We start from the raw sequence: 21,361 nt of genomic DNA on the forward strand, positions 1-21,361 counted from the left end.
TTTTTTTTCCTTTTTCCTATTTGGATGTCAGACGCATCAATGAAGATATTTCATTTGGAGTCTACCTTATAGGAACGGATTTCCCAATGTGAACTCAGCTGAAGAGCCGCCACTGATCCAACATGTCTCGCCGCAAGCAGGGCAAACCCCAGCACTTGAGCAAACGGGAGTTTTCGCGTAAGTGGAAAGATGAATCTCATTTTGATTCGTGTTCGGCTGCTTGGTGTCTCCCGGCGAGCCACTTCTCGTGTCCGAGCCGTGTCTCGGGCAACTTCCTTGGGGGATTTTTTTTTCTCTCTCGGATAGGTAAGGATAAAGCGGCCGCGCACGGAGCCGCCGCTGTCCTGAGCGAAACGACATAACGCGAACAATTTCATCCGAGACCGCCGCTCGTTGTGTGTTAATTGATTCCAGGATGCTGTGCGGTGGAAGTTTTGAAACAACGTGACTGAAGGCTTCAACTTGTGCTGGCCAACGTGTTGTATAACGCAGCCTTCAAGGTTTCTTTCGCCATTAAAGGGCATGCATGGGCTTTATGGCCAGAGACCTTTGGCTACATGACGGCAGTCCGGGCAGACCGCTGCCGCCGCCGCCGCCTGATAAGTTTTCAGGTGTAGCGCACAAAGCTCCTCCACCACAACACCTCACACTCGTGTGTTTTCTGTCGTTAGAGTGTATTTACAGAGGGGCTCGAGCTGGTTTGGGCACGGGGAAGCGGTGTTTACATCCACACTTGTCCGCGGAGACCTCGTGTGCGTTCCCGAGGAGGAGCACGGTCTCTGTGGCACACATTCCTCACAGCCGCTGCTAAAAACAAAAAAACAAAAAAAGAAAACCTCACCGCGTTTCTAACACACTTATTGTCACAGGGAGATATTTGCTGTGCGCAGGCTGCGTGTTTTTACGCGAATCCTCGGGAAACTCCGTGCGCGACACTGTTTTTACAACTGTGAGAGAGGAAACCAGGAAAGTCGTTTTACGCGCGCGCGTGTGTGTGTGTGTGATAAAATGCAGGGCATTGATTGCAGATTGCACGATATGATTTCCGCTCCTTGCAGATATGTCCGTGCTCGGCAGGGGAATTATTTCCCATGCAGCGTCCTGCCTGATAACAGCAGGAACTGCGTTATCAATACAGCCTCACGCACGTCGGCGAGCGCGGCGACGTCTCCAAACGCCACACAGATTCTTATAATTGAAGTTCAGAGCGGCGATTATAGGAGCCAGCGTTTCTTTCTTTTGTCCCTGACTATTTTTTGTGTGGTAAATGTGTCTCTGCGTGCTGTTTTCCAGTCGGCCTGAAAGCAATTACGCTCTCGCAACATGTATGCCTTCATTTTCTCGGGGTAATTGTCAAAAGGTTAGTCAGTGGGGGGCGCAATACGATTGTGGTCCCATCGCCGCTTATGAACTTGAACTTGATCCACTTTATCCTCTGAGCGCACGCACGGGATCATTTCATTAGATAGAAGTGACGATCACATTTTCCTCTGTTTCTTGCGAGGCTCTGGTGTGCTTTCTAAAGAAGGAGAAAACCAAGGGTGAAATATTCAAAGAGGATGCAAACACAAGTTGTTGTGAAGGCCTGTTTGCGTTGGACAATTTACAAAAATATATATGCATGAATAAAACAACAACAGAGAGACCGAGGTTTCATTTAGCCTATATAACGTCTATTTTTGGATCTGACCCACATCCTCTGAGTTCAGCTGCATTTAGTCTGACGTGACACTGATGCTTTGATATATTCCTGCTGTTGATTTGAACAGTAGAATACTACACACCCTGCAAAATATTGTTCTGTTGCCAATAATAAGTGAACATGTAAGAAAGGGACGTGTCATTACATATTTATGCAGCCAGAGAGGAGGTTTACCTATATGCTCCATGCATTATCTTAAAGGTGCAATATGTAGATTTTGGAAAGAAGAGCGCTGTCTTCATTGGCTGTTTTTTTTTTTTTTTAAACGCCTAAACAAATTGAACACACAAACTCTCTTTGTTTTCCTGACCGAAAAAACAAACTGACCTTAAAGGACAACACAGTTCCATACTGTTTTACTTTTGTTTATATGTGGCGGACCCTGCCACCTTTCTAGCTTCGAACAGTGTTCTGTGGACCTTATCTTCCTCTGAGAACAGCTTGTTTATTCAGTAATGGGGGAAAAAAAGAATATTTCTGTGTTTGTAAAATTGTTCAAATTCTGAGTTTGAATTTCCTCTCCAAAACTATGTGGCCCGCCTTGAAAATCCATTTAAAACATGGAACTAAAAAAAAAAAAAAAAAATCTCCTCTTTGACTTTTTTCAGTGATTGCTGGTTGGTTTTAACAGGGAGTCATAATAGTCCACACCAGTAAAAAGAGGAGGCCTGATGATTTCCCTGATAGTGAAACAGACCGGTGGGAAACTCTGACCTAAACCACTTTAAATTCTGGCGCAGTCCGATGTCTGAGAGAAAAAAAAAAAAGGATTATATTTTAGTTTTCAAAGTTATTCACATCACTCTTGCGCGGCATCAAAACGAGATTATTTGGTTTGAAGAAAAATCTTTCCACCTAACCCAGCCTCACACACCTCGCCTATGTCCGTGGCATAAGCTGGTTAAGATAAGCTCCAGCAAAATAGGGAGTGAATTCCCTCATCTTTAATGCAGTCGAACATACAGGTAACAGGGCCTATCTTGCATAGTCCCTCACCACCTTCTCGTTTGACCCGACACGGAATTAAAGGTTGAACCAGCGGCAAGAATTCATCACATCTTATCTCAACATCCCAGTCGGGGCGCCCAATGTCGTTTACCGTGTGGCTAGATTACTTCTTTTAAAATGCTCTCTCTCTCTCTCTCCTCTCTCTCTTTCCCTCTCCTCTCTCCCTCTCTGTCGGTACTTCAGGGACCTACTCCACATCCAACCCCTCAATGTCTAACCTTGGTTCACGAGATCCCAGCACTTTTAACGAAATGGGGTCCAATCATCTTGAACTCAAATTAGAATCTATTTTTTGATTCTCAGAGGTGTTAGGTTCATTAAAAAAGCGAGATTGGCAGCACAATAAAGAGGGTCAAGCAACTTAATCGTTTGGCTGCTGCCTGCGAGCTGAACGTGTCAGTCCTTATCGAAGCAGTCTGTGTGCTCCTTCCTTCTTCCTTTTCTAAAAATACTCTATAGACATTTTACAACCTGACCTTATTCCTACAGATGTCTGCATACGTTGTGGCGGTGAGAGCCTCCCCTGACACATTTGTTTACCTGCTCCACCTGTCACTGCACCATATCTCACAGTCCTCTCTCTTGTCTCCCTGTCCAGCTGAGCCGCTGTCAGGTGTTTTACCAGAGGAAGACTCTCAGGACTCCCCCAGGCTGGGAGTGGCTCAGGGTGAGCCCCTAAAAGGGGACCCGGACCTGCTGACGTGCGGCCAGTGCCACTCCCGCTTCCCCCTGGCTGACATCCTGCTGTTCATCGAACACAAACGGAGGCAGTGCCACGGGAGCCTCTGTACGGACAAATCCCTGGACAGGCCCCCGTCCTCCCCGCTCGCCTCGCCCCTCTCCACGTCCTCCTCGCACTCGCGGACCCACCATCAGCACCCGCAGAGGGTGTACCACCCCGTGGAGGTGGCCATTCAGGTGTCGCTCCAGGATGAGGATTGTTTATCTGCGCCCTTGCGAGGAATAATCCCCAAGCAGGAGAATATCACAGGTAAACACTGGGGGAGCTTAAAATGGCTGCCACGCACGGGTAAATAAATGAGCGGGAAAGAAAAAAAAAAAATGTGGGAGGAGAGTCTTTAAGGCCTAAAGGTGCGCAGGGTGTAACGCTGCGCTGAGGGTCATAGGGAGTTTATTTCAGAAAGGTGAACAAACGCTGTCTCAGATTTTCTCCCCTCTGCCTCTGGTAGCAGGGACGCATCCGATCCGCGTAACGTGTGAAATATCTGCCGCGGCTTTTAGGAGCTGTGAATCCGCCTCAGCCGAGCCACGAACCCACATGAAGCCCAGCCGTCCTGAAAACGGTTGTGAGCAAAGGAAACATTTGCAGATAGTGAAAAAGACACACACGGAGACGGACAAAGAAACTCATTATGGGTAGAGAAAGAACGAGAGGGAGAGAGAGAGAGAGAGGGAGAGATGGATTTCTTCTGGTTTGTTGCTGCATCACAGATGTGCTCAGATCCTGTGGCCTCCACATTCTCTCTCATGTGGTGGTGAGAGATGTATCTCTATCCCTCCCTGGCTTATTACGCTGCCATATCTCTCCTTCCCTCAAATATGCGCCTGCGAAGGCTCACGCTCATGCTAAAATTAAGAGGAGATAGAGAAGAATGTAATTACGCTGGACTGTCAAGGAAGAAGCGTTTATTTGAGGAAGCCTGCAGCCACTAATTGTCAGTGTTTTCCTTGATTTGAGTAATTAAGGACTTCTTAAGGCGGCTGGTTTGTTGTTTGTCCACCGGGGCTAAATGAGACTGGAGTCGCTGGGCAAACAAGCGTGGCTCCCTCATGACTGCGTCCACAGAGCGGGGGGCTCGATTCCGACCAGCCTCTTTGAATGTTTATTCCTTTCCTCTAACAGTTCCGATAGCGCGTGCCAGATTGGGCTGATTGTCGGAGCGGTTGTGATTTAATTTGAAGCCAATTCAGGCTAAACGCGTGGAGAGCAGTCCTCAATAATGTGCACCGCTGTACTGTTGTTAGTGAGCGTCGCAGCTCTGCAGATGTCACTGTGAAGGGACCACTGTTATCTGCTGCTAGCTCATCGGCGCGGAGTCACACAGAATGACCACCACTGTTCATTAGTGTGCAGTTTGTTAAACATCTGCCACACACACACACACACACACACACACACACATACACACACACACACACGAGCACACGCATCCTCCCACACACACACACGCGCGCACATCCAACATGCCTCTTGGCCTTGTCAGCTGTTCGAACATGCTTTTCTTTGCTCATTTAGATCATCATGCAGCGGAGTTCACATGATATCATAAGGTCACTCGGAGCTTTATTTGTCGGCCTTATGTGTCTTGGCATTGTATAACAGTCAGGCTCTAATCTGGTTTTAATGTGGAGGGTGGTCACGGCTGGCTGTGACACCGCATCTGACGGTGTTAGAACCCTCTTATAACATCTTGCTTAGTGAATAAGTGTGTGAGGTGGAAATTACAGATAGCAAGGAAAAGCAAAAAAACAGATTATTGGGCAGAGCAGAAGAGGCAGCGGCGCGCGGGATTCACCACACATCAGTCACATGTGCATAAAAGCCCCCCCCCCCCCCCCCCACCTCTGCTTTCTGTGCCCAAGATTGATGGATCCAGACTGGCAGTGCCAGCGCGCCACCCCGTACCCCATATGCTAGCTGCCATGTTCTCTCACCCTGCTCTGTTCGAGGCTGACACTGAGATGAGGCATCTCAATACATACTGTCCTCACACGCTGGATCTCTGCTGCGCTGGCTGCATGTCCAGTTTATTCCAGGAGTGTGTCATATATGTTACACCCATAAAGAACATCCTGCTGCACCACATACACTTGAATGAATGCGACCTCGCCGCTCCCCTCCCTCCCTCGTGAAATGTCAGTGGACGCAGATTGATTTCTGTGTGGACAGCAGCTCCTACAGACAGGCGCTCGGGCTGCAGGTTTAGGAAAAAAGCTGCTGGACTAAAGGAGACCCAGGGTGGTTGAACTTGCGGGGGGGTGGGGGCGGTGGGGGCAGTTGTCTGTAATACACCCAGAGCTGGAGATGAGGCTGTGCCTCTCGGCCTCCGTCTTTGGGACAGCTGAGGCCGTCTGGGAGTCTCACGGCTGCAGCTGGGGCTGGGGTCTGCAGTCTGGAGCTCTGGGCCGTTAGGAGAGGGCAGAGCAGCCTGCGTGCCATCATTTGCATGATAAACAATTTAAGATATGCATAGGGACACCGGAGCTTGTCTCCAGATTATGGATGGCCCAGAAAAAGAGCAGATGACGGTTTCTCACACAAACTAAGTGTAAAACTGGATTTATTCTGCTGCCATTAAGCAGACTTACAGTTTTTATTTACACCCATTGTCCCAGCGACTAAATGTGGTTGTAATCAGGGCAATAAATGACTGTTTGGTCTTCCTACTTTGTGTAATTGGAGCAAGATGCTTTTCATTGTTATGATTTAGGACACACAGCCACACCATAGGCTCTGTACTGTCCTATATACGGTAATTAGTATTTTTTTCCTCTCTACATTTTATGAGTGTTGTACCACATTCTATTACATTACCGTGTCCTGTATTTATCCATCCCAGCATTAGCGCCGGAGTAGCCCATGTGTGTTAATGAGGCCATTGTAGCCGCTCAAATCGACCACCATCTCACACTCCTGCCTCTTTTGTAACCTGGACTCTGAATCGATACTGAGTTAATTATGGCGGCCACCTTTCGCCCCTTTTTCTTTATGAGGAGGAAATTCTAACGACGGGAGCCGTATTCCTCGTTACACCTCTCCGCGGCTGTGGCGCGTCTTCCCGCAGCAGCCTGCCCGTCCTGTTCGTCCCTGTGTGTTGTGGAGACAAAGGTATTTAGCAGGCTCTGTATTGGCACCGTGCCACCTTTCTCCAAACCACCAGCCCCCCCTGCCCACCTCCTTCATAAGCACACATGTATGCACACTGGGTATCTGAACTGGGGGGCTGGGCAGTGCATGGAGTGTGTGTGTGTGTGTGTGTGTGTGTGTGTGTGTGTGTGTGTGTGTGTGGGGGGGGGGGGGTAGTAATATCTCTTTCCTGTGGCCAGTGTGTTTGTGCGCGCATATGGGTCGCTTGCAAGCGCACATGTGGCGTGCGCCTTTGTTTCGGTGATCACTTTAATTGATAGTGAAAAGGCACAGATGCATGCTATTGTAATTATTGGACACCAGCTAATATTTTCACCATAAGCACTCCATTGTCTGCAGGAACTGACTCTAATTTGATCCTACAGTCGCTCTGGGCTCCGATAAAATCGCTCCTATTTTTGGATGTGGGCTCCACTAAGTTTTAATGAAGGTGAACAGGAGTGGTTTTTAGGATGAATTTTTCATAGAGGACATTTTTGTATTCCGAAGCCAAGCTCTAAACACCCACAAATGTTGTCGGCGGAGATTCGTCAGCCTTTGTTGTTGGACCGAGTGTTAGTGGCTCTGGCTGCGTTCAAGTGCTGGAGTCTAGTGGATGTTTACATCTCCGGCGTGGAAGCGGTGTTAAACTAATGTATGTGCATATGTGTGCACGTGAGTGTGGTGTGGAGCACTTAAAACTGTTTATAGCTTTTCTGCATATGTGTGTGTGAGAGAAGGAGTGTGTGTGCGTGTGTATGTGTGTGTTGGGCTGTTTGTTAAAGCTTTACTACTCTGGGCGTGCAAGCTGAACATGAAAGGGTCTTTGACTTGGCAAGCTTCGCCTGAGGACACCCCTCTGTGGACCATGCCAGGCCAGACTTGGCACAGAGCGCTGGGCCTGAGGGACGGGCTGGGCCCTAAATGTGTGTGTGTGTGTGTGTGTGTGTAAAAGTGTAAAAAAAAGAGGTAGAGGAGGTGTATCTGTGTGTTAAAGCAACGTTTTGTGGGTTTAGGAAGCAGGACTTATGGTGAGGTGGCTGCTACGCGTGTGACTGACAGCAGGAGTGTGTGTGTGTGTGTGTGTGTGTATGTGTGTTTAGGTGTGTGTGTGTGTTTGTGTGTGTGTATGTGCTGTCCTCAGGGCTGCTGGCTTGGGCTTCCTGTGTCTCTGTTTGTCTTCTAACAGCCCCAGTACCACAGCCTCAGGCCATTCAGGTGGAGGCTAGTTCAAGTATGCACACACACACACACACACACAGATGCACACATTACATGTAAAGAGAGGCTCGCACAAATGCATGCACCCACCTTTTTACCCTCCAACAAATGTACACAGACACACACCTGTTTTATGAACACAACAATGCCTTCCCCTCCCGCCTTTACACACACACACACACACACACACACCCTGACACACATATGTACAGTGTAAACCCCCTCCTGTGAACCTGTGTTGTCTGTAATAAATGTGTGGTGGAAGAGAAGAGGGCACCGTGATGTGTTGTGAGTTGACGAGATCTGTCAGAAACATATGATTCGTATTTTAGCACCCTCTCCCTCTTTCTTTCTCTCTCTCTCTCTATTTCTCTCCACCTCTTTTACTCCCTCTCTTGCTTGTACTCTCTCTCCACGCACCGCTCCAGTAGTTTGTCTCGGGGGACTGGAAACTCTAAGTTTTGGCTACATTAGTGTGTCTGCACCTCTTAAAGGCTTCCAACATCCACTCTCGAGCTCATTCTCACTCTCACTGATTTTGGCTGCAGAGCAAGCCAGAAGACACACACAAATAGGCACACACACACACACACACACACACACACACACACACACACACACACACACACACATTTGCTGCCTCTTTCTATCCCCTCTACCTACTGTCAAACGAAGCTATACGACAGAAACAACCTTGTTTGTCCACAGCCGCGTCACGCCGGATGAAAAAGTATCCTCAGAAATAAGCGTGTCCTGCCTCTGTCCTGTCAATAGCGTGGCAGGCAGTCACATCACAGGGTCAGGGGTCATCTGACAGCGTCAGGGCCTGTCACGCCAGCCGCCGGCTTCACCACCTGCAGGTTAATGACTTTATTTTTAGACAGAACAGAAACAGAGAAGAAAAAGTGTCTTTGATACAGCTGCCGCTCGAGCAAAAAGGACAGAGGTGGTATTTTAGGAAGTGGTTGAGAACGGAGGTTATTTGAATTTTTTCTTAAAAATTAACCCTTTTTTCCTGCAAGTCCTCATTTGGGTCACTGATTGAAACCGAGCCAGATTTTCTTATTTTGCGTCTCGGGGAGTCTTGGTTGTGTTATCACGTCCCGTATCACTACCCGGCGTGTCAGCTCAACCTAGGAGCTGGTCCTATTGTGACTGCAGCGTTTAAGGCTGCGGTGCTGACGGACCATTGCTTTGTCTTTCTCACACACACGGTGATAATGAGGCCATGGGAGAGCCACAACCAAGAGAACGTCAAGTTAGTCTGAACCCGCTGATCCTGGTCACTATCTGTCTTCCTCCACTATCTGTCCCTCTGCAGGTCCCAGCCCTGGGCCTGGTCCGTCTGAATGTGTGTGTCAATGGGCGTGTGCGAGTCTATTTGTACCTTTTGTATATGGGTGGGTGGTCGTCTACAGCTGTGTCTCGCCAGCCTTATCTCAAGCGGGGAGAGATAGAGGACGGAGAGGGGCCCTGTGTCTGACGTTGCACTTGTGAAAACTCACAGTCCTCTGTTTGTGTGTGCAGAGTGTGTGTGTGTGTGTGTGTGTGAGGGAGAACATGTCTGCCGCTGCACTTTTTCATAAATGTATACTAATAGGTTGCTGTATTCCTCAGAGGGCTCCGCGTTCAAAAGCTCATTCCCCCCTAATAGCTCAAGTTAACTGTACATTTGATCTTAGATTCAAATCCCACGTCTTTTAAACGATGATCAGACGATAGGGCTCTCATTCATTTTTAAGAGAGCGTTAATTTGGTTATTAGAATCACTTTAGGCGATAGCACAGAGCTACTGGTGCGCTGTAGATTGCACAAAAGCGGGCAGGCACGAGTTGGCACGGCTGTCGGACGCCACACACCGCCATCATTTATGCAAGGATGCATGCGCAGCCACACGCACACATACTCACACCTCCGCTCCATCCCCCCACGCCAAACTGACCCCCGGCCCTCGCCGCACGCAGACACACACGCACACGCACACTCGTGAATGCACACTCCTGTCCCAGGCACCCTTTACTTTTGCAGGCTGAATCTCACTGATAACATGCTGGCGCCCTCATTTAAATTTGAAGCGCTTCTTTAATCTTCAAAGGCCTGATTGCTTTATGAATATGCATGGACTGAGCTGACTCTCAGTTCATTACCTTGTTGTAAATTCTAATGACCATTAGGGCCCCGCGCGGTAATTGCCAATTGTTTTGCATTTTTGATTAGCCCATTACCGGAGCGCATTCTGAACATGTCTGCCCTGCTTGCCTGCCAGGCCACGGCAAGAAGCAGAGGGAGAGAGGGAGGTGGGAAGGGAGGGAGAGAGGGAGGTGGGAAGGGAGGGAGAGAGGGAGGTGGGAAGGGAGGGAGGGAGGGAGGGAGGAAGAGAGAAAAAAAAGGGAGAGCATGCGAGGGAAGGTGGCATGAGGGGCAGTGAAACACGGTTTAGGCAGCGCAAATTTTGATGCTTGGCTCAAAATGTTGGTTTTGTTTAAGGTGGAGAGCGGGCTGACCTAGAGAAGTGGGGGGGGGGGGGAGAGGAGACGCCAGGCAAGAAATGTAGAGTCGGATGTTCCCTAAACTAGCTTGTTTCCGCAGGAGCTTGAGTGCAAGAGCGTGTACCTGGCTGCATTTATGTCAGCATGTGTATTTGTTGACTGTGTGCGTGAATGTTCGCCTGACTGTGTGTACATGTCCAAGTTTGCGTGCGATTGGGTGAGTGGGACGGGGCGGGCGGTGAGCGGGGAGCGGTGGGGAGGTTCTGGTAGTGCATCCCAACGCACGCCGTGCCTGGGACTTATGAAAGATTGATGGCTCCTAGCAGAATGGCATCGCCCTGCTACAACTTGATAACATCTAATGGATAATTTAGCGCTCTAAAACCGGCAGGCCGGTCCCCCTCTCCTGCAGGCGGGAGAGGACAGCAGCTGCTGGGCTTCTGGGGGCTGAGACATGAGGACAAGGAGAAAAAAGAAGGAGAGAGGGAGCGAGGAGAGAAAACGTGTGCGAGTGTCTGTGTGACCGTGATGTCAGTGCCGGTCCCTTTTCTGAGGCCAGCAGTGCGATTGTGGCGTCACGACTGTTAGCCAGGAAACTGTCTCGGCCCTTAGATAAATATTCCTGCAGTCCTCACTGTCAGCAATATGGGGGAAAGGATGGTGTAAATGTTTCTGTATTGAAGACGCTTCAAGAGTTTGTATCATTTTCTGGAAATCTTTTCACCGCAGGTCGAGCAAAGCAACAGCGACAAAAAACGTTTAATCGAATCATGTTTAATTGAAAGAAATGTAAAATAAATAATGAATGACAAGGGATAAAACCGCAGGAGCAGTGGCACTGAGCTGGAAAACATGTCCACTCACTGAACACGGTACTGTTGCACAACATTAAAATGATATTTAATTGCAAAATACACTCCACAGCTAGCCCAAGACAAAACTCATTGACCGCACCACTAACTACAGCCTCCAAGATGACCACAACGCACTGCAAACTTCATCAATGTAGGAATTGCCGGTGCATTCGCTTTAGCAAGGTGTGCATAAAAAAACCCACAGCTGACTTTAGTCGCACGTGCAAGCGCAACATTTACATTTTCATTGCACCAGAAATTTAGCAGTTTTTTTAAACACTTGGGGTTATCCCTTTTCTTGTTGCTTGTACTGTAATTTAGAAATACTCAAAGACAAACACCTTTGCACCTTTTCCCCGTGATTGTCATTGACATGTGTCAAGAAATGACATCAAATATATTATTAGGTTCACCTGAAATATGCAGTGAAAAAGTTAGGCCCACCAGCAGCTGGAGCCCTGCTTTATGTACCACAAAGGTATTGTCCTTCTTGTTGCATTTAGAGACGGCACAATACGGGGGAAAGAAAAAAAAATCATTACGATTATTTTGTCGGATATTTAATCAAAAGAGGCCTTTAAAAATCACTACATAATGACGCTGTCTCTTTTCCTTTATCAGTAAATTTCAACGTCTGCGATGTAGATACTGCACTCAGCAATAATGCAGTTTTGATAACATCTAAACTGTTCAGCCCTTGTGCTTTTTTTTTTTTTTTAAAACATCGCTGCCACCTGTAATGAGCAGAAAATAATACATGAATACCGCAACACTTGGGAAAACACCTGCCACAGAATATTTCCATAGAATATCTCCCTACACGACTGAAGCCATGAATGTTTCAGGATCCATGTATGAAAGGAGCGTCTCTCTTTCTGTCTCTCTCTCTCTTGTGTACCATCCACAATCTCCATAGTGTTTACACACAGCTCCTAGGCCTGCTGTCAGTCTCTTATTCCCAGACTATTAAGCTGTTGACAGTTTGGTTAATCGTCCCGCAGTTTGACTTCAGGGGAACCGGAGAGGGGTCAGCGGAGTCCGTCTCCGAGGTGTGGGGAGAAAGTGGCCTACGCGTGCGCGCTGTTCTCCGCTCCGTGGCATTCTATCGCGTCGCGCGCTTGTCTCGTTTTAACTGGAGGAGGAGGGGAGGGGATGCATTGGCAGAGGAGAGCTGGTGGTGGTCGTGGTGGTGGGGGTCTGTCTTTGCTCTGGTCTTGGAGGGGCCAGGAGGGGCCGCGAACACAATGGGGAAATTGTCCAGCTCTGGATCAGCTAGAGCAAGTAGCTAGTGAGGGTTAGCAGGCTCGATGGCTGGTCTGTGTCCAGCCTGTGTATGTTCACACACACACACACACACACACACAAGCACACACACGCACAGATTGAGAGACGTAGCAGCAGCAGCAGCAGCAGCAGAGTCCGCTATGGCCAAAGGAGTCTCAGGCAGACAGCATGATAGATGGCTTTGTTAAAGGGTCCCAGGGTGTCCCCTGAACTTGAAGCACTCTGTTTATCTTGAATAGGAGAAGCACAGAGTGTTGGGGGGGCAGTGGGGTGGTGGAGGAGGAGGAGGAGGAGGAGGAGGAGGAGAAAGGGAATGATATAGCTTTCAGGGGAAGGGAGAGAAAGGGAATGGAGGAGGAGGAGGAGGGAGAGTGAGGGCCTGTATCTGGGCAGGCCTGGCTGGGGGTTGGGGAGGTTAAGGGGGGGTCGTGAGCAGGCATGGCTGCTGGAGAGAGGAGGGAAAAGAAGGGGGGGATGGGGCAGCTCTCCTCGTAGCTGTCCATTAACAGATGAACTTGGCAATGGTCCAGGCCTCAAAGGTCTTGGGAGACAGGCACACACGCACACACACACACATAATGCACATGCACATGCACATTCAGACACACACATGGACGCACACTGTCCCCGGTACCTGCTGACTGTGGATGGAATGCCACCATGGTCTCTTTTTTGTCCAGAGGCGAAAGAGGACACGTCTCTGGTTCACCTATGTCAGAACCAGTTCAGACCGGTTAGCCAGCCAGGCCGAAGGAGGCAGACGGACAGGCCTCCTCTCTCTCTCTCTCTCTCTCTCTCTCTCTCTCTCTCTCTCTCTCTCTCTCTCTCTCTCCCTCTTCTCGTCCTCCTCCTCCTCCTCCTCCTCTGTTTTCCAGGCTTTAAGAGGAGGAAACAGAGAGAACCTCTAACCTGAGGGCACAGGACAATGCAGGGGGAGAGAAAAAAAAGAAGCAAGGGAGCGTGGGAACAAAGCGAGGGGACGAAAGGATCCGGTCGTAAACAGGGTGGGAAGAGGAGGGAAAAGTGTTTGGTTGTTGTTGGTGCGCTCCTCTTGATGGGGCAACATGAGCTTAACACCAGCGCTGCTATTGTGTACGGAAAACATTACAGCAAACATGAGAGTGGTGAAAACTGGAGGGGGAGAGAATTCGATATGGAAGATGTACATAATGGACTCTTGTGCGGCCGTGGGCGGGCAACCTCCTATTCGTGTCGTCTTTACACGCATGAATATGCCCGTGGATCCATGTATCATATATGTACACACGCGTCGGTAGTGGAAATCGTGTCCGTGAATGTGTTTGTGTCTGTGTACGCACTAAAATATGGACGCAGCTCCTCTCCTAATTACGACTCGGATGTGTCCCTCGAGTTTTGAGAGCAGGCTGTTCACCACTCCACTTCAAATGCTTTTCAGCCTCGCGCACACACACACACACGCACACACACACACACACACACACATACACACACCCGAGTCCTGCCTCGAGATGGCAGATCAGAAAGCCCCGTCACATCACGAACATCTGAGGAATTCGAGGAACCGAGATTTTTATCTCGGCAGGATTGTAGAAACTCCTAATTTGAGCCCTCGTTCGAGGCTGCAGCTATCATCCGTCCATCATCCTGATTAAAGTGCTTCCGTGGTTGATTTTAATGTTTACAGTGTCTGACATGCACATGGCTGCGGTATCAAGCCGAAGTGGAAAACATGTGATCACGGCTAAATTAAAGAAGTGTGCATGGAGCGCTGAGGTGATGTTGAAAAGTGTGAAACTTGTGTGAAAGGTTGTGTGATGAGGTTTATGTAAGGAAAGGAGAGGAGTAGGTGTCGGCTTCTCAGCCAGCCTCGCAGGTGTCTTTCTCTCTCTGTCTCTCCCTCGCCCCCCATCTTCTTCTGTCCTCGCACAGAGCCCAGAGGTCCTGGATTGTGACAAATGGACACGAGGCAAAAGAGTTCAAGTTCACGTGCAGCCGTAGAGACGCTGATTCATCTGGTATCAAATGTCTTCAGATTATACATTTCCTCTCATTCTTTGAGGAAGAAAAACCTGTGATGAATGTTTGAACGTGGTCCTGTTTTCACATGGGAACCATGGTTAGGCGTCACAAGGTGTCAAATATCAAAAGTTGGCAATAACTGGTTGCTTAGATTTCAAGAGTTATTCTTATTTTTTGATCAAGATACGTTGACATGTAAATCAGGAGACTTTAAGAGGAGTTGAAGCTGAGAGCTGCAACAAGCAAAAGAAAGTGAGTTGATGATCAATTTATGTTTCAGTCGTTTTTCAAGCGAAAAAGGTCAAACCTTTTTCCTGCTTCAAGTGTCTTAAATGTGAGGATTTGCAGCGTTTCTTTGTCTTTTATGACAGTAAACGAAGAGTCTGTGGACTTTTTATAGACTTAAATTGATCGATCATGAATATGATCAGCAGATCAATCGATTACTTGCACCCCTAGTTGCGAGATGCTGTTGATGCTCCGAGCAATCTGGCAAAGTTTGTTAAATGTTTATATTCTCAAACTAAGGAAATCAATGTTTGGGGCTTACACCGAAACCCTTACAAACAACACCCAGCCCCACCCACTCTAGATTAACGAGGTGTCTAAACCTACAAAAATCAAATGAAGTCTGGTGCATCATGCTTATTGTTTGTGAGGGCCTCCTCCTCCTCCTCCTCCTCCTCCTCCTCCTGCCCGCATGTGATGTTGAATCTAAGCAGAGTTGCGATCCATCGCCTGTCAATTGCAGGAGTGAGTTTTTCATCACATGCATCCTGCAGGGCAAACATGGATAATGTATGTTTGCGTGTCCGTGTGCGCATGTGTTTGTGCGTGTCTCCATGTAAATGCAGGCAATCCCATTTGCATGTATTTCACACATGCTCACATTAATTTGTTATTTATAAAGAAGGTTCTCCTTTTCATCTTCTTCTTTTCATGTGCTCTTTTCTCCCAGCCCTCCAGCTCTTGCTCCACTTCTCAGAAAACGCGTTTTCTTTTCCAAAACTCTTGCGTTGGCTACTTTGGTGCCATAGCCAACAAAAATATCTCGCTTCTGTTCGTGTGTGTGTGTGTGTGTGTGTGTGTGAGTGTGTTTGTGTGTGTGTGTGTGTGCGTGTGATGATGGCTGTTTTTATAATGCCCCCCTGCAAATTTGCATATGTATATGTGCAGATTGTATGAGAAGAGCTCTCACACTTAGGGCAGTTGGATGGGGAGGGCGATGGGGGCCGTTGCAAGGGTTGTGTGTGTGTGTGTGTGTTGAAGGGGGGTCGTGCTGGTGCTTTCACCCCCCCAGACAAAGCCGGCCACTACTCCCAGATGGTAGTCTGCTCTCTTCGGCCATGTGTCTGGTGTGTGTGTGTGTGTGTGTGTGTGTGTGTGTTTATGGACAGAGACAGATACAAAGAACGAGAGAGTGAGGGAGAAATTTGCAAGTGAGACTTTGTGTGCGTGAGATGCAGACAGAGGCTGCTGATTGAGGGACACAGATAGACTGTGTGGGTGTGTGTATGCATGCACATGGTTTTAGATATATATATATATATATATATATGTGAAGAGTGTGAGACTGTCAGGCCTCACACAGCTCAATGCAGCATCCCTTGCGTGATGTGACTAAAAGCAACTCTCGAAATGCATTAGAATACATAATGCAAGACAGACGGACAGAGAGGGAAGGATAGAGAGAGGGAATGTTTGGATTGACAGACAGACAAGGGGGAAGGGAGGTAGAAGAAGAACAGAGGTGAGGACTGGTGATTCTTTGTCTTCCTGGTGATGACCTAGAGATGCCCATGGACGTCTGGCTAATGGGGTCAGCATGAAAGAGCAGGCGTCAGGATTATGTTTACAACAACTGTCTGCCGGACAACGAATGAGGTGGCTGTCGTTTATTTTAAAGAACACAGAGTTAAACGTCTGTGATTGATCCTCAGGAAGTTGCATTTCAGTTTTTTTGTTCAGAACTTGAGGCACTGATCACCTCGTGCGAGATGGTTAAATGTGTGACACGCAACGTGTTTTTGTCTTTGAAGGGAAACTCCACCAATTTTACTAATCAAAGCGTGTTTACAGGTCTCAGGGCGTGACACTGCATATGTGGAAAAAAAACGTAGTATTAAGACTTTTGTTGCGCCAGAGGAAGCTCCATGTAATCTAATATATTTCCTCCAGTGGTGTCATTCACTAGCTACAATGCATTGTGGGTAATGTAGGCACTGTAGGACTCATTATGGCCAGTTTAAAAACAGTGATTAAAACTGATACTGCAGCCTTATTTATTGCCCACTTTCTTTTACTTTCCTACAATACCCACAATGCAATCAGCTGCTGTGTGACATCACTGGAGGCAATTCATCAGATTATATGCAGCTTCTTCTGGAGCCACAGAAGGCTTTTTATTGCTTTTTCACACTCACAATAGTTCTGTAAAAGACCTGTAAGCACTCTATAATGTGTAAAATAGGTGGAGTCCCCCTTTAACAAAGACATAAGGTGTGCTGTTCACTTGTGTGCATGTCTCTTTCAGATGTCAGGTGAAAAGACTTAAAAACTCCAAGACTCAATATGAAATCCCGCCTAAGGGCTCTGTCTAAATCCTGGCGTCCCCCCTGGGGGGCCGTATGTTCAAACAGGCCTGCTCCTATTAAGAAGGGGGCTATCTATCGCTTGGACAGACTCCAGCCTCTCTGACCTTGATGCTTGTTTTCCTTGTATCCCCAGACATAAACATGGCTCTCGCATCCAGACACACACTCACACACACACAGAGACAGGAAGTTATCCTCGCTGATGTCTTTCTCTTGCATCTGGCTCCTCGTCGGTGAACAGCGGGCAGATGTGTTGGGTTTGAAAGTGTGTGTGCGTGCATGAGCACAGAGACATTGCGGTGTGTGAATTTTTCAGTGTGCATTTCTTCACCCTCTCCTCCCTTCGCGGCCCTTCTCCTCATTCATACCTGTCAGACTGGTTCTCCCTCTCTCTTTCATTAAAGCAAAGCCCCTCTCCTTTTTCTCGACCAGGTAGTATTTTGTTATCAGACAAGAAACCAGACTCCCTTATGACAACCCTTTACCCCATAGTTCAAAGTGCCAAGATAACCATTCCCTATTTATACCTTTATTGAGGCAAGCCCTTCTCTGCCAGCAAGCAGTCTGGCAGGGAATGCTTTCCATGCTGGACATGCCCTGTTCTCCCCAGGCTCTGGTACTGCTGTGGTCTGCCAAGTCGCAGGGCCAGATTGCCTGTAATAGGCCTGCCATTTTCCTCTCATCATCTGTCAGCACTCTGGATCCAACTGCAGGGTCCAAAGAGGACTACCACTCTCCAATTAAAAAGGTTAATTTGCCCTCGCCCATCTCTTCCGCCTCCTTCCCCTCCACAGCTCGCTATGTCTTCATTAGCACTCATTTGTGCTTCTGTGTTGCTTTTCCTTTGAATTTTTCTTTCTCTAGCTTTTTCCAGTTGCCTTTTGTAAACACTGTTTTACATGGAAAAGTTAAGGGTGAATGTCCATTAGCATATTTTTGTCTGAGCAGGCATGTTTTTTTTCAAATTGTTCTCAATGGTTGCAAAGTGCTCTTTTTTTTTATAGCCTCGGCTGAGCAATTCAAGTTAAAATCAGCTCAGTTTCTGATTAAACTGAGCCGCTTCAGTATAAAGGAAGCAGAAGACTTCAGAAATAGTTAGACGTTTTGGGAAATACACTTAAACGCTTTCTTGCCCTGGTTTAGATAAGAAGATCGATATCACCTAAATGTCTTGGTTGTGTCAAAATGTACTTTAAATATGATGCTACCCCCAGCAGCTTAGCTTAGTGAAATAAGGGGATTCTTTAAATTAATTCTTTAAATTTTAATCAGAAGAGAAACATCTTGATGGACTTAACAAACTAAATAATTAGACTCAAACTGACCCTAAAGGACAACACAGTTTCATACTATTTTACTTTGTTCATATGTGGCGGACCCTGCCACTTTTCTATCTTCAAACAGTGTTCTGGGACCTTATCTTCTCCTGAGAACAGCTTGTTTATTCAGTTTTTTGAAAAAGTACATATTTCTGTTTGAATTTCTTCTCCAAACTACACAGTGCCCCTTGAAAGTTTGGTGACATCACTTAATCCCTCTCAGCCACACGCCGGTGCTTCTAGTAAGAGCTGTGACACTAGAATACCACTTCTCAAAAAGTTTTGCTCAACAAGTAGCCAAAAATACATCAGTGTTTGCAACAATTCCAAGAACTGTTTTAAGTAGACAGCGAAGGGAAAAAAACCTGCCTATCAATGCCCAGGGCAGAGGAGTTTGCTCCACACTTCATTGTCATTATCCTTACACACTGGTGTCCGTCTCTTAAGCCTAAGCCAAACCTGAGAGGATGAGCAGTATGCAAGTGAGAGCCGCTCCTGTGGGATGAAGAGCTGTGATCTGCCCCATTCACACTCAGGGAGCAGAGATTCCGTTTCGGACACACACCTCCCCCGTCACTCTATCTCTGCTTGGTGCTTTTCCTGGCTCTCCTCAGTTCCTTCTTCCTCCCTCCACCCCTCTGCTTCTCCTCACTCCTGCCATCTTGTTATCTCAGGGGTCAAAAGAAAGGGGCCCCTGTCTCCTCCTCCTCCTCCTCCTCCTCCTCCACGTCTTCCTCTTCTTGCTTCAAGCTACAGAAGTGGCATCACAAGGCACTTCCACCGACCCCCCCCCCCGTCTCCCCTTCTTCTTCCCCTCAGTTTATCTGAATAAGATTTTCATTTGGACTTGTATTTGGATGTATGTGGACATGCCGCTTTGTGAACCCATAGCCCAGGAAGGAAGCTGCCCCTAACCGCTGCCTGCGTCGCTGCTTTCTGTCAGTTACCACTGCTGTCAAAGCTCCATCCCCGTGTCAGGCGAGCACAGGCAGCGAAATGTTGTAGGGCTTTTTGTGTGTTTACTTTGGGTATCTGGGTCTTTAGGAACAGGATATTGAGGAGGCAGTTGAGATGTAGCATTTGTTTTTAAAGGGTTATGCTGGCACTTTCACGTTTTTTGGCTCACTTTGTTTGTGGCTCGCATCCTATTGGACTTCGGACAATCTATTCTTGGCAAAAGTCATTTTACGGGCCTTGGACTACAGTTTGTAGGGTAAAATATGTTCTTACAGAGCACATTTGAACATGATGCAGAAAAGGTTATTGGCCACATGAAAAGGAGTGCTGAATTTGCACGCATGGATTTTGATTTTGTATTAAAGGGGCACTATGTAGAATAATAATGTTTTTTTTTTTCTGAATGAGGTAATAATACAAACTCAGGAATATTTATTTCTTGCATAATTGAATGAACAAGCTGCTCTCAGAGGAAAAATTCAGTTCATAGACGAGTGAAGAAAAAAAAAAATACTGACATTTACGAAGCTTAATTTACTTAAACCAATTAATTGATTGTTGAATAGTTGATTTAATAGATGACAACTAATTGATTAATTGTTGCAGCTGTAATGAGGATTTTAGTTCATCTTTCACTGTATGCGTCAACGCCCGAGAGTGTGGTCAACTCATACAAATTAGCACAAAATACCAGCTCCGTCATACAATTAGTTTACCATAATAAATCAGTTATAGCAGCTGCGTCTTCATCTGTTGTCAAGTATAGTGGCATACTAAATGAAATTGGGGGTCACTCTCGCTAGTTTTAGTGATTAACATAAGCTAATGACTTGGAAGGATGAACAGGAGGTGGAGATAAAGAGGGAGAGAAGGAGGGAAGAAGGGGGACGTTGTCTGGCTCCCTCACCCGCCATTAAGGGCCTGCCCCTGGACTTGCAGAGCGGGCCAGTTTCCCATGCACCGGCGGCACAGGCGAGCCCTCTTTGGTTACACAAAATGTCTGCCTGTACGGCCACGGAGAGAGATATTATTAGCGTTATTTTGCCTCCGTTATCTGAGAGCATGGTGCTTTTAGGCTCCCTTGTTTGAGTGGCTGTCAGACACTTGAGTTTCTGCAGCAGATTAAATGAAATTTTAGCAGCTTTTTCTTGGGGCCAGGCCATAAAACCACACAAAGGAAGCAGCTGCCGCTAATGTAATCTAGAATGGGGTGCTGCAGTGTAAAGCTGTCCACCACTCTTTTGTTTTTCCCCTTCTTCTGCTCTCCACAGCTTTTTACGCCATTCTTGACACCCTTCAACTACACCCCTTCCTCTCCAGATAATATCCTTGTTCTTTCACTGCCCTTAATTCCTCTTTTCATCAGCTTACCCCTCTGTGTGCTGCAGAGGTGATGAAACCGGACGAGAGCAATAAAGGCCATGTGTTTTAAGAGCAAACATGTCTTTTTATGTCTTTATATATCTATGAGGCCGTGTCAAAGGTACACCAGATAGCTGTCGGGTTGCCTCTAAAGTGCTCCCCTCCCTGGATTGTCTGCAGGCCTGCGCCGTATCAGCTGGACATGTATGGAATGAGCGTATAGGATCTTTACAGTATGACCTCGCGCAAACAGAAGTTCATCTGTCGGAATGCAACACAGGCAGTCCGCTGGGGTCGATGCCCCCGCGACCTCTGCTTCAGTCAGAGGTTGACAGCCCGATCATAACGACAGGGCGGATCTTGAGAACCTGAGTTGACGTTGGGCAGGGAGTGGAGTTATACATTCCTGCCCAGAGAGAGCGGGCGCACGAGTAAAATCCCAACAACGAGAGGCCGTTTGTTAATTACATTTTTAAAAATGATTCGCAGTTGACATTTGCAGCAAAAAATCTCTGCGCGTCGGTGACGCTCCACGGCGAGGCTCCTCCGCTGCCCTCTGTAAATGAAGTTTTATAGTCTGTTAGAGAAGCAATGGCACAAACATCTGGCCCATAAATCTCAGGTGGTGCTGCCGAGTGCAGCCCGGGAAACAAGCGCTACCCATCCCCTGATCAGCCATTAATCCAAATTTCCGCACTTCCA

At 47.5% G+C, this 21,361-nt stretch overlaps 1 protein-coding gene across 1 annotated transcript in view; it reads left to right on the top strand.

The window, feature by feature from the left end:
- LOC115590089 (B-cell lymphoma/leukemia 11A-like) overlaps nt 1-21,361 on the top strand; it is a 37,988-nt gene continuing 16,627 nt past the window's right edge. Inside the window, exons 1-2 of the mRNA XM_030431357.1 lie at nt 1-177; nt 3,309-3,701. Coding sequence (XP_030287217.1) covers nt 123-177; nt 3,309-3,701 — 448 coding nt within the window. The 5' untranslated portion in view covers nt 1-122. The remainder of the gene's footprint in view (nt 178-3,308; nt 3,702-21,361) is intronic.

Source organism: Sparus aurata, chromosome 1 (assembly GCF_900880675.1).
Source record: "Sparus aurata chromosome 1, fSpaAur1.1, whole genome shotgun sequence".
Classification (NCBI taxonomy): Eukaryota; Metazoa; Chordata; class Actinopteri; order Spariformes; family Sparidae; genus Sparus; species Sparus aurata.